The sequence below is a fragment of the Bufo gargarizans genome, chromosome 4 (assembly GCF_014858855.1).
Source record: "Bufo gargarizans isolate SCDJY-AF-19 chromosome 4, ASM1485885v1, whole genome shotgun sequence".
Taxonomy (NCBI): Eukaryota; Metazoa; Chordata; class Amphibia; order Anura; family Bufonidae; genus Bufo; species Bufo gargarizans.
This window is the reverse complement of record NC_058083.1, coordinates 507,880,944-507,894,474: the sequence shown is the minus strand read 5'-3', so window position 1 is coordinate 507,894,474 and position 13,531 is coordinate 507,880,944. Positions and strand designations below refer to the sequence as shown.

The 13,531-nt window shown below is 45.0% G+C and overlaps 1 protein-coding gene across 1 annotated transcript; it reads left to right on the top strand.

The window, feature by feature from the left end:
• The first annotated feature begins 2,552 nt into the window (after window positions 1-2,552).
• On the top strand, window positions 2,553-5,000 carry LOC122936212 (protein ALP1-like). Its single transcript, XM_044292303.1, has 2 exons — window positions 2,553-2,643; window positions 4,113-5,000. Exons 1-2 carry the CDS (start codon window positions 2,597-2,599, stop codon window positions 4,990-4,992), a joined length of 927 nt encoding a protein of 308 aa, XP_044148238.1. The 5' UTR covers window positions 2,553-2,596; the 3' UTR covers window positions 4,993-5,000.
• The last annotated feature ends 8,531 nt before the right edge of the window (window positions 5,001-13,531 follow it).

The following is a 13,531-nucleotide window of genomic DNA, read 5'->3' as shown; positions in this document are numbered from 1 at the left end:
TAGAACTGCAGGTAACACTACCACATTATTAGCACTAGTGTCATCTGTGGTTTTACATAGGACTGCAGGTGACACTACCACATTATTAGCACTAGTGTCATCTGTGGTTTTACATAGGTCTAAAGGTAAAGCCTTATTCACAGTCAGTGATTTCCATCAGTGATTGTGAGCCAAAACCAGGTGCGGCTCTAAACACAGAACAGCTGCAGATCTTTCCATTATACCTGATGTCTGTGGAGTCTCCAATCCTGGTTTTGGCTTAAATACACTGATGGGGCCTCCGCTTGGCAAATGAGGTTCAATATAGATAAATGTAAAGTTCTTCACCTGGGGGCTAATAATCTGCATGCAGCAAATGTCCTAGGGGGAGTGAAACTGGGAGAGTCACTGGTTGAGAAGCATCTGGTGTATTAGTAGATCTCAGCTGCCTCTAAGGCCTCTTTCACACGGGCGTCATGTTTTTTGCCCGGATAAGAGCCGGGTGCGTTGCGGGAAAATGCGCGATTTTCCCGCACGAGTGCAAAACATTGTCATGCGTTGCACTCGCGTGAGAAAAATCGCGCATGTTTGGTACCCAAACCCGAACTTCTTCATAGAAGTTCGGGCTTGGGATTGATGTTCTGAAGATTGTATTATTTTCCCTTATAACATGGTTATAAGGGAAAATAATAGCATTCTGAATACAGAATGCATAGTAAACCAGCGCTAGAGGGGTTAAAAAAATAATAATAATAATTTAACTCACCTTAGTCCACTTGATCGCGAAGCCCGGCATCTCCTTGTGTCTCCTCTGCGCTGAGCGGCTGAACAGAACCTGGGGTGAGCTGCTCCATTAAATACAGGTTAAGGACCTTCGATGACGTCACTCCGGTCATCACATGGTACGTCACATGATCTTTTACCATGGTGATTCACCATGGTAAAAGACCATGTGATGACCGGAGTGACGTCATCGAAGGTCCTTAACCGATATTTAATGGAGCAGCTCACCCTAGGTCCTGTTCAGCGCAGAGGCGACACAAGGAGATGCCAGCTTCGCGATCAAGTGGACTAAGGTGAGTTAAATTATTTTATTTATTTTTTTAACCCCTCTAGCGCTGGTTTACTATGCATTCTGTATTCAGAATGCTATTATTTTCCCTTATAACCATGTTATAAGGGAAAATAATAATGATCGGGTCTCCATCCCGATCGTCTCCTAGCAACCGTGCATGCAAATCGCACGGCATCCGTACTTGCTTGCGGATGCCATCCGATTTTCACACACCCCATTCACTTCTATGGGGCCTGCGTCACGTCGAAATCGGACAATATAGAGCATGCTGCGATTTCAACTGAACGGACAAGTGATGCGTTAAAAACAACGCTCATGTGCACAGCCCCATAGAAATGAATGGGTCAGGATTTAGTGCGGGTGCCATACGTTCGCCGCACGGATCGCACCCGCACGGAAAACTCGCCCGTGTGAAAGGGGCCTAAGGCCAACAGAATTTTGTCTTGTATTAAAAGAGGTATGGACTCGCGGGAGAGGGATGTAATATTGCCACTATACAAAGAGTTGGTGCGGCCTCATCTGTCAAAACGCGGTTCAGTTCTGGGCACCAGTCCATAAAAAGGATGTCCTGGAGTTAGGAAAAGTACAGAGGAGAGCGACTAAACGCATAAAGGGCCTGGAAGATCTTAGCTATGAGCAACGATTAAATGAACTGAATTTGTTTATCCTTGAAAAAGGTTTCTAAGAGGAGACATGATTAACCTGTACAAATATATGAATGGACCATACAAAATATTGAGGGAAGCTATTCTGTGTTAAACCCCCTTCAAAAAAACAAGGGGCCACTCACTACACCTGGAGAAAAAAAAATTCTGTCATAAGAGGCGACAAGCGTTCTGTGCAGTAAGATCTGTGAATCTCTGCAATAGCCGCAGGAGCCGGTCACAGCAAATACAGGAGATGCTTCAAAAAAGGTTTAGATGACTTGAGGCTGGGTTCACACTTGAGCGTTTTGGATATGCGCGTTTTATGCGCGACAACATGCGCGTTTTCTGCGCGTTTTTGTTGCGCGTTTTTGTCCTTAGTAAACGCGCGTCGAACGCGCGTTTGTGTGATTGACAGTATTGCTGTCCAATGAAAAAACAGGCCCGTCTATATGAAAGGTGTCTAATGATAGTGCAATGGAGGTGATCAATTTCATGTGTTTGGAGAGAGTGGATTGGATTGTTTGCGACCATGGAATACTCCAGAAGGCGACCATTTGCGGCTATTGTGTCTGCAATCCTTCTCCTACGTTTGAGGCGTAGGAGAGAGAGCAGGCGACGCTTCTGGGTCCATCCTGTCATTGCCAACCGACAGGAAAGGGGACAGTTCTGGGCACTGTACGAGACCCTCCGGGCCCATGAAGACCAATTTTTTGCATACACGCGGATGTCCATCACCAGGTTAGTACAAATACAATAGTTCTATGAGTGGGGTTACAATTGTGAAGGTCCCATTTTTTTATATTTGCTATTGTTAACCCTCACCATTTTCGTTTGCAACAGCTTTGATGAGCTCCTGGGGTTGTTGGGCACCCATTTGCAACGTCAGGACACATTCATGCGGGACAGTATCCCACCAGCGGAAAGACTGATCATAACTTTGCGGTAAGTAGGCTGTAATTGTGGCCTAATAAAGCATTTGCATTGTGTGTTGACTGTATATTAGTGTGGCCTTAGTTAGTTTTTACTTGTGGTTGTGATGTTTCAAGTGTTTTTGAGGGGGGGGGGGGGATTGTATGTGTATGCTTTTTACATTTTGCATATAGATACCATACATAGTTTCCCCACATTTTTCCTTAGCAAACAATCTGTTCTAAATAAGAGTTCAAAAATGTTTGCAAAAGTTTTTATATTTTGGAAAAGTAATCACATCTTACAGTTCCTCAAACAATTTGCAAACTGGGTTTAACCCAATCAACAGAACTTTTGTAATTTATACATAAAAACTAATCGGTAATGTACCGATCTTAACAATGAAGGAAGAACACCCCTGATGCACCAAATTAAGTATGCCACTTCTCACAGGTTTTGGTATTGTGGCTCGTTATCCCGCATGGGCTCTCTCATTCCGCCTGATTGCTGGCCAGGTTGCATTTGAGTGGTGGTGGAGGTGTTGGTGCCCATGCTAGTGGAGGCATAGCTGTATGATGATTGTGGTTGTGTGTGCCACGTGTCGTGAGGGTGTGGTATGTTAGTTTGTGGGTATGTTTGTGATGTGTATGTGTGAGTGGGTGGTGGATGTTGTGGTGGATGTTGTGGTGGATGTTGTGGTGGATGTTGTGGTGGATGTTGTGGTGGATATTGTGGTGGATATTGTGGTGGATGTGGTGGTGGATGTTGTGGTGCATTGTTGGGCTGTGTGAAGTCATCATGTGGAATGAAGCTGTCTAGGGCCCTTGTTAAGGTTTCCCTCGCTTCAGTATTGCGACTTGGGGGAACTAGCAGCATTCTAGTCTCCAAACTCAGTAAGAAATGGGCATCACTAGTGAGTTTGGGTGCAGGATGCGCAAGTGCATCCAGGCATGCAATTAGGCGGTCCTCCTGGCGATCGGATCTTTTCCGTTTTGAACGGTGAGTCCGAATGTTTTCGGGATCCACGACAGGTGGTGCAGGCTGTGAGGGTGTTTGGAATGTAGGGGTGGGATCGGTTGGAGGTGGACTTAGTGGCCCCGTAGATGCACAGGCCTCACTGTCCCTGGTGACGTCCTCCTCTTCCTCCTCCTGCTGTTGTCTTTTCGACCAGCTACTATCGGTGCTGTGAACATGAAAATATACATAAGTATGCGCAAGATATGAAAGTGAATGCATGTCATACCACACCCTCTCCTGCATGTGTATGCCCTGGACTCACCTACGCATTTCAGTGCATGGGATAAGAAAGGCCATTTCCTCCGCATGGACATAGCTGGACCGTGCACCTGGCGAAGCTCCACTCCTCTGTTCCTTCTCTTTGCGCCGATGACGAATGAAGGCATCTTTGAGGCTCTTCCACTTGCTTTTGAGGATGTTTACTATAATACAAATAAAATTACATCCATTAATTTTATTATTTGCTTTACACTCATTTTTTACAGCTATTTAGCTACAGGCCAATCGTTGACCAGTCTGCACTACGCCTTCCAGATCGGGAAATCCACAGCCAGTGTGATTGTGAGGGAAACCTGCATCACCATTTGGCAGGTCCTTCATGCTGTTGTGATGGGCCAACCAAACAAGGAGGAGTGGCTGAAAATAGCGGATACGTTTCAAAAAACCTGCAATTTCCCGAACTGTGTCGGAGCAATTGATGGAAAACACATCCGCGTTCTGAAGCCAATGAGGAGTGGCAGTCAGTTTTTTAATTATAAAAAATACTTTTCGTTTGTTCTTTTTGCGGTATGTGATGCCAACTATTCTTTTCGTTATGTCGATGTGGGGTCCTATGGCAGCAGCTCGGACTCTGCTGTTTTTGGCCATTCTGAGTTTGGTCAATTGCTCAGTAGTAATGCCCTTGACCTTCCCGGAAACACCACACTGCCTGGCACCAGTTATCCCTCTATGCCTTTTGTTTTTGTGGGTGACGAGGCATTTGGTCTAGGTGAGCACCTTATGAGGCCATACTCCTCCAGGAATTTATCCATTACGCGGCGTGTTTTTAACTATCGCCTGACCAGAGCACGCAGGGTGGTGGAATGTGCATTTGGCATCTTAGCCAACAAATGGCGAGTTCTGCACTCTCCCATCAATCTGAAATTGGAGACCGCCATCTCGGTTGTGAAGGCAGCATGTGCTCTTCACAATTTTGTCCGAGAAAGGGATGGCTTCAATTTTGACGATTCGTTGAGCCATTCCATGGAGAGGCAGAATCGCAGAGGTGTGCGTGGGACCACACATGCTGCGGCCATTCGGGACCACTTTGCGGCTTATTTTATGTCGCCACAGGGGGAGTTACCGTGGCAAATGCAAGCCATTTAATGGTATATTATTTCGTATTTTGCATCTGCTCAAATTGTTTCTGTTACTTTGAATATTCATTTTTCGTTGGTTATTGTAATGGGTTAAATAAAATATTTGAAGAGCGAATTAGTGCAATGGCGTGTTTTCCCCGATATCGTGCCCCTTGTAGGAGCCCCAATAGTGCCCGCCAATCCTCGTCCTTTAACAAGGGAAAACAATGTGGGCGGAATTAGGGATCCCATTTATGTGCCTAATACTCGTCCATTAAAACAAGGGAAAACAATGTGGGCGGAATTAGGGATCCCATTTATGTGCCTAATACTCGTCCATTAAAACAAGGGAAAACAATGTGGGCGGAATTAGGGATCCCATTTATGTGCCCAATACTGGTACTATATAGCAGTGTTTCCAACCAGTGTGCCTCCAGCTGTTGCAAAACTACAACACCCAGCATGCCTGGACAGCCTTTGGCTGTGCGGGCATGCTGGGAGTTGTAGTTTTGCAACAGCTGGAGGCACACTGGTTGGAAACACTGCTATATACACATACAATCACCTATCATGTGCCAGTGCTGCAATAGCCCACAAGCACAATAATGTTTCAAGGTTGACAATATCCATATCAACTTTAAAAACAAAATCCGCACCACTAATGTAGGCCAACATTTGAAGGTAAAAGAGATTTCCAGATTGGAACAAGTGCAAATTGAGCATACTGGCCGACTACATTGTGCAAGAATGTGGGTGATGGTGAAGCTGCGGCCCTCCAGCTGAAGCAAAACTGCAAAACTCCATGCATGCTTAAACAGGCTACAGCAAGTAAAATGCAGCACAGCATATTGGGAGTTGTAGTTGGACAACAGCTGGAGGGCCGCAGGTCGAGCTGGGCTGGACTATTACATAGAGATTTTACACCAGTGCACACAAGGCTTTATTTTTTTTTTACACTCAGAACACACATGTAAATACCTTTGCTTTCTTTCACAGCTTTTGAGAATGTCTTCCACTGTGGCCAAATGCTTGCTCCAATATCCTCCCATGCCTGCTGCCTGCTTCTCCGATTCTTGTACTTGGCATCTTGGATGTCATATAGGCAGCGTTTGGCCTGCACAAGCCTGATCAGTGTCTCACTATCACAGCCTGCTTCCTCCATCTTGGCCAGGCTAGACACCTGCAGATCTCTAGGGTGTGGCCTTTTATGACTGTTGCTATGTGCCAAACGCGCCTTCGGCCGCGCGTTTTTCTGGTCAAAAACGCGCAAACGAACATATTTGCGCGTTCCTATGCAATCCTATGGGCGCGAACGCGCAACAAAGCGCCTCAAAGTCGCGCAAGTACTTTTTTGAGCGTAGGGCGTTTTTCGGCGCGTTCAAACGCGCTGGAAAACGCTCAAGTGTGAACCAGGGCCATAGGGAAGCATTGATTTTCATGTGTTGAGCGTTTTGCAGCGCGTAGGAACGCGCTGTAAAACGCTTAGGTGTGAACCCAGCCTTAAATTCAAAATAACATTGAGGCTTCTGACAATGTATAGAAATCCTGTTCTACACACCCTTTCCCTTTGGCCCAACCCCTTTTTAAAAAGAAGATGAACATTGATCCAGGGATCGATATAGCAGGATTACAGGTTGGACTTGATGGACTTTTGTCTTTTTCCAACATTAGCAACTATGTAACTGAAGGTGTCCCATTAAAGGGCTTGTCTAATGAAAGATGAGCAATACTAAGCAATATAGACATCATACAGGAGGGTCCTCCTCTTGGAAAGCAGTAAGAACCTAGAGCAGCTCCAGTCATCCACATGGACAGTCAATCCGTGAAAAGGTTGCCATGTCATTCATTGCACCATACAAGGGAAATATGTGCAGGTTCTGGGAGCTGGACTCATGGCGATCAACTATACTGATGTGTCTCTAATAGTGATGAGCGGCAGGTCCCATATTCGAATTTACAATATTTTGCGAATATTCGTATTCGAGATTATTTTGCAATTGCGAAAAATCTGCAATGTAAAAATCGCGTAATGCGAAGTGGGTCAAAAATATAGACTATAGAATATAGTGCTATATATTCGTCATTTTTTAACATCTGGAAACATGATTCCTCCCTGCTTGAAGGGGTTCTGCACTTTGTTTAAACCAGGCATGCTCAACCTGCGGCCCTCCAGCTGTTGTAAAACTACAACTACAACAATGCCCTGCTGTATGCTGATAGCTGAAGGCTGTTCGGGCATGCTGGGAGTTGTAGTTTTGTAACAGCTGGAGGGCCGCAGGTTGAGCATGCCTGGTTTAAACTGATGATCTATCCTCTGGATAGATCATCAGCTTCTGATCGACGGGGGTCCGACACCCAGGACCCCCGCCAATCAGCTGTTTGAAAAGGCAGCGCCGCAGTATTCTCACTGTTTACCGCAGTCCCAGTGACGTCACGACTTGTATCAACTGGCCTGGGCGCGGCTAAGCTCCATTCAAGTGAACAGAGCTTAGGCGTGCCCAGGCCAGTGATACTAGTCGTGATGTCAGTGGGCCGGCGGTAAACAGTGAGAAGGCCGCGGCGCTGCTGGAGCGCCGCTGCCTTCTCAAACAGCTGATCGGCGGGGGTCCCCGGTGTCGGACCCCCACCGATCAGAAGCTGCTGATCTATTCAGAGGATAGATCATCAGTTTAAACAAAGTGCAGAACCCCTTTAAGTTGCTTGTGGGCCAATGACTCATTGGCTCACAAGCAAGAAGCAGGGAGGAATCATGTTTTCAGATGTTAAAAAAAGCTGAATATTCGATATAGCGAATATATAGCACTATATTCTAAATATTTGCGAATTCTCGAAGTTGCGATATTCGAGATAAATATTAGTAATTCGAATATTCGTGCTCAACACTAGTCTCTAATCTGAAACCAGTAGCATCCATTGTTTTCTGCTTTAGGTCTCAGTCCTGGGCATATTTCTGCTCCTTCAAAAGCACTGAATATAAAATCGGTATACAGCGTACAGTCATGAGAACCAGCGAGACCGCAAACCAAGCGAAGTAACCCTACTAATTGCTATCTCCTCTCCTCAGTCCAGTAAGTCTAGTGCGCGAGAGGCGAGGACGCTACAGCTCGTAGCTCGCGTATTCTGCTCACGTGTTCTCCGATGCGGCGCGGTACAGTTTGGATTATTTTGTTCCTATGTTGTTCTTGTCCATTGTTTTGCTGCTGAACCTGGATCCGGGGAGTGAATTTTTATTTTGTTGTTTTTTTCTCATTGTTTTGAGCAGAAAGTGACAAATATATTTTTAAACTGTAACTGTCATCATTGATTAAAGGGGCGGTCTGACTTTAGAAAATGGCATGTATAAACTGCTCGTATCCAGTGGTTACGACCACCCTGTAATCCAGCAGCGGTGGCCATACTTGCACACTATAGGAAAAGGTATATACGCACTCCCACAGTCTCTGCCTCAAAGGTCATCGCTTTTTCCTATAGTGTCCAAGAACGACCACCGCTGATGGATTGCAGGGTTGTTGTAATCCCTGGAAAGGAGCGGTGTATAATGTGATGGAAAAATGAAAGGAGGCAATATGGAGAATCACAATACATTAGTAAGTGCCTTGTATTCACTTTCTTTACATAAGTGCCATTGGCTGAAGTGAGAGGACCCCTTTTAATGTGTAGGGACAGGGATTTCAAGTGTTTCTGTGATGAGAAAAACCTGGATCGCACATCCTAAGTTGCTGTTCCTGAGAGCACATGGAAAGGGGAGCTTTTGACATCTGTTCACATGAAGCAGTGCTGCATGGTTGCCATTGTTGCTGTGGCGCTGTGCTGGCGGGTAAGGGGGACCCAGTGCCAGGGTGGCCTTGTCTTGCAGCAGGGGTGCTGTTTGACTGCTGGTTCCCGCCGCCTACTGGTGCAGTGGTCGCCACATGCTTCTGTGCCAAATTGGAGTAGGTCCCACTTAAGGAGGCAACCTTGGCGTGGTGAGTGGGCTTATGCATTTTTAGCAAAACGTATATACGTATATCAGGGGGCTGTGTACTATTTATTACACTGAGAAGCAACGTGAATTGCGCTGAGAAGCAGTTATAGATCAATGCATGTGAAGGTGCGATCCAGGGTTTTCTCTTTTTTCGGTGATACACTTTATTAGGAAGATGCGTCATTTTATTAGAAAATTGTTAGTGTCCCCAGTGCTGTCGCGGTTTGCGGACTAATTGCCTGGAAACGCCAGGGACAGCGCTCTGAGCCTTGTGCAGACTGTGCAGACCTGGAAGAGCCAATATCTGCACTGCCAGGAATATTGTCCGAGGTGCCACAGCTCGATGTTGAGACGTTAATAACATTGGTCCAGGAGAGGCCTGAGCTCTAGGACACACGGGGCGACCGTTTCTGAAAGGGTATGTCCTGGGAGGAGGCTGACTGGGAGACTGTAAGCCGGGGTCACCATCAAAAAATAAATAAGTGCCCCCACTGGAATATATGTATGTAAGGCTTTAAGTTTTAAGGTATTGAGTTCCGTCATAGGATCTCAATACCGGAAAAAAACGCTTCAGTTTAGTCTCTATTCATTGTCAATGGGGACAAAACTAAACTGAACGGAATTCTCCAAAATGCATTCTGTTCCGTTTAGTTGCGTTCCCAGACCGGAGAGCAAACCGCAGCATGTTGTATTTTGCTTTCCGTCCTGGGATGCGGAGAAAGACAGATCCGGCATCACCGTGACCTCCTGCGCGAGACCCGGTGCAGGAGGTCACTGTGAGGTAATTGCAATCTCCTGCGCCGCTCTACTGCTTCATAGGCTTCAGGTCACTAGCCTGGGCCTATGGCCCACATTGAAATTCCTGCTGCCTGGCGCCCCCTGCAATTTTGCGCCTGGGGCAACAGCCCCCACGCTATGCCACTGACCGCATCCCAATGGATCAGATGCCTCCTGATGTGCAAAATCAAAACGGAGAAGTTTAATTCCTCTGCCGGATCTCAATACCGGAATTAAGAACGCTAGTGTGAAAGTCGCCTTAAGTAAGTTAAATTCCTATTAAACTATAATGTCTGTGAGTCCTCTATTGTACGATAGCGTAAGTTAACCCCCTATTGCACCATTTATTTATTATTTTCTGCACTTATATAGCACTGCTATATTCCGCAGCGCTTTACAGACACTAGCATCAATCTGTCCCCAATGGGGCTCACAATCTAAGTTCCCTATCAGTATGTATTTGGAGAGTGGAAAGGAAACCGAAGAAAAACCACGCAAACACGGGGACAACATGCAAACTTCATGTAGATGTTAAAGGGATTCGAACCTAGAACCCCAGCACTGCAGGGCACCAGTGCTAACCACTGAGCCACCGTGCTGCCCACCATAAAGTATGTTAACCCCCTATTGCACAATATTTTATGTTAACCCCATATTGCTACCTATAATAATTGAACCCACTTAGATAAAACTTGTAAAAAAAAACGCAGCATGTCTGGGGGAGCTTCAGACTGGCTCCCATCACGGCTGGCACCACCACATAAAGGAACGGTATATTGTTAGTCATTGTGCTGCTACACCTTTTTTCTTTTTCTAAATTGAACCCACTTAGGCATGGTTGAATTTAGTAATTCTTTTTTAGTATTTTTTTGGTTGGCAGTCGAGGAAGTCAAGACCCAGGAACAGCTGCTGGGACCAGTTTCACCCGGAATCAACCATTCTCACAGTGGAGACACGCGCCGCGCGCCCCCCCCCCCCCCAAACAAAAGAGCTTACTTATACACACAGCAACACAAAAATGCAATTAAGGGCACCGAGGGTGGGCTCAAGACACTTTGTGCATCCTTGCTCCTCCTTCTTCCTCTGCTAGCCATCCTTCCCACTTCTTGATCAGCAGGGCTGGGCGAGAGGAACTTGATCCTGACAATTAAAAATTTGGAGGGCCTGGCAGAGGAAGCAGGAGTGCACTGAGTGTCTTGGGCCTACCCTCAATGCACTTCTGCTAATTTGCATATGAAATAAACGTGATTGTTCTCCAGAATGAAGCAACGATCACTATGTGAAAGGTATCATTACATGATCCATCACCATGGTAAAAGATCATGTGATGGACCATGTGATGAGCGTAGTGACGTCATCAAAGGTCCTATTCCTCTCACAACAAGACAGAAGAGATGCCGGCTGCACGAACAAGTGGATTAAGGTGAGTTAAAAAAAAAAATTTAAACCCCCATGTACTGTAATCCCTCCACGTTACTATGAAACACCCGCAAATAGAAGGGTGGCTTCATCCTGTTCCTTCCTGTATTCAGTGTCATCAGAGGCAGTTCATACGAGCAATGAAGCAAGGATTCTAACCATCTGGCTAACAATATAAAGTCCAAAGTCCATTTTAAGTGCATAGAATCACATTGTTGTACCCATAAAAGATTCCATACAATGGGCTAAAGTACTTAAACGTTGCAGAACCTTAGAACTTTAGTGCAAAAAATGTCACACTAGAAATTACAAAGAGTTCAGGTACATGTTTGAGTCCTTTCTTTGGGTGCAGGCTTGTAACGTTGCAAAACTGAAACACATAATACAAAAATAAAAATTAATTTGTAATCCACATGAGCACGAAGTTTCCTCTGGGAGGGGATGGAAGTCTTCCTCCTGGGTCCCATATTTGAGGGCACAAAAGTCCTTCTTTAAGCTGTGTGGCATCCTCATCGCTGTGACGGCTAGCTCTGGTGCTCTCTGCAGCTGCAACTCCAGCAGAAAGTTCATCTGCAATGTCCTGGTGGCCTTCTGTGGCAGAACTTTGAACTGCAGTATCACCCTCTTCTGGAGGATCTTCTGTAAGCCTCGGCCTTTTCCTGGTAGGTGACAGATTCTCCGGACAACAGTAAAGGATAGACCCTTGGTCTTTTATAGCCAGTAGCTCTGGATTTGATGGTGGTTCCAAAGTGCATGGAGCAGTATCAGTGGACTCCTCCTTTTTCCTGCGCACATCAGGCCGGTGTTCCCGTCTGTGGGGCTCAGGTGCTGCTTCAACTATATTTGGAGGCTCAGGGGCAACAGGAGTAAGTATGGTGGCACTGGTCACCTGTAGACTTTGCAGAGGCACTAGTGGTGTAGGCTTATCACTCTTGCCAAATTGAGTCTCCAGGGGGTTAGGAGTGCAAATGACTGGAACCAGGACTTGATTTGGTGGCTGGGGGAGCCACTGTGGTGGATTTAATACAGGAGACATTTCTGAGGTCTCCCATCTTCCAAGGTATTCACACTGGACTAAATCTTCAGCAGGGTACACATTAGGCAGACAAAGTAACATGCCACACACATCTTAACCAGTGGCAGAGTCCAGAATTCTAGATGAATCAGTCTCTTCCCTCTCTAGGGCCGGACTTTGCAGTCAGACATAGCTCTTGGTACCCTGTACCAGACTAGAGGGGTCAGTGTCAGCTAGACTACAATTTTAGTGCATGTTGCTATGGGTCAGGCGATTCTGAGAATGTTTTTTCGTCACATATTATACTTCATGACACTGGTAAAATGGAGTAAAAAAAAAATCATTTTTATTTATAAAAAAATACAAAATTTACCAAAAATATGGAAATATTAGCAAATTTCCAAGTTTCAAATTCTCTACTTCTATAATACATGGTAATACTTACAAAAATAGTTATTACTTTACATTCCCCATATGTCTACTTCATGGTAGGATCATTTTGGGAATTACATTTTATTTTTGGGGGATGTTACAAGGCTTAGAAGTTTAGAAGTAAATCTTGAAATTTCTCAGAAATTTTCAAAAAACAACTTTTTAAGGACCAGTTCAGGTCTGAAGTCACTTTGTGAGGCTTACATAATAGAAACCACCCAAAAATGACCCCATTCTTTAAACTACACCCCTCAAGGTATTCAAAACTGATTTTACAAATGTCGTTAACCCTTTAGGTGTTCCACAAGAATGAATGGAAAATAGAGATACAATTTCAAAATTTCACTTTTTGGGCAGATTTTCCATTTTAATATTTTTTTTCCAGTTACAAAGCAAGGGTTAACAGCTAAACAAAACTCAATATTTATGGCCCTGATTCTGTAGTTTACAGAAACACCCCATATGTGGTCGTGAACTGCTGTACGGGCACACGGCAGGGCGCAGAAGGAAAGAAATGCCATACAGTTTTTGGAAAGCAGCTTTTGCTGGACTGGTTTTTTGACACCATGTCCCATTTGAAGCCCCCCTGATGCACCCATAGAGTAGAAACTCCAAAAAAGTGACCACATTTTAGAAACTACGGGATAGGGTAGAAGTTTTGTTGGTACTAGTTTAGGGTACATATGATTTTTGGTTGCTCTATAGTACACTTTTTGTGAGGCAAGGTAACAAGAAATAACTTTTGGCACAGTTTTTTTTGTTATTTACAACATTCATCTGACAGCTTAGATCATGTGGTATTTTTATATACCAGGTTGTCACGGACACGGCGATACCTAATATGTATACTTTTTATTTATTTATGTAAGTTTTGCACAATGATTTCATTTTTGAAACAAAAAAAATCATGTTTTAGTGTCTCCATAGTCTGAGAGCCATAGTTTTTTCTGTTTTTTGGCG

Coding starts and splice junctions, on each gene's coding strand:
- LOC122936212 (XM_044292303.1), top strand. CDS start 2,597: ATGCGGGACAGTATCCCACCAGCGGAAAGACTGATCATAACTTTGCG. Junction 2,644..4,112: donor AGACTGATCATAACTTTGCG/GTAAGTAGGCTG, acceptor CATTTTTTACAG/CTATTTAGCTACAGGCCAAT.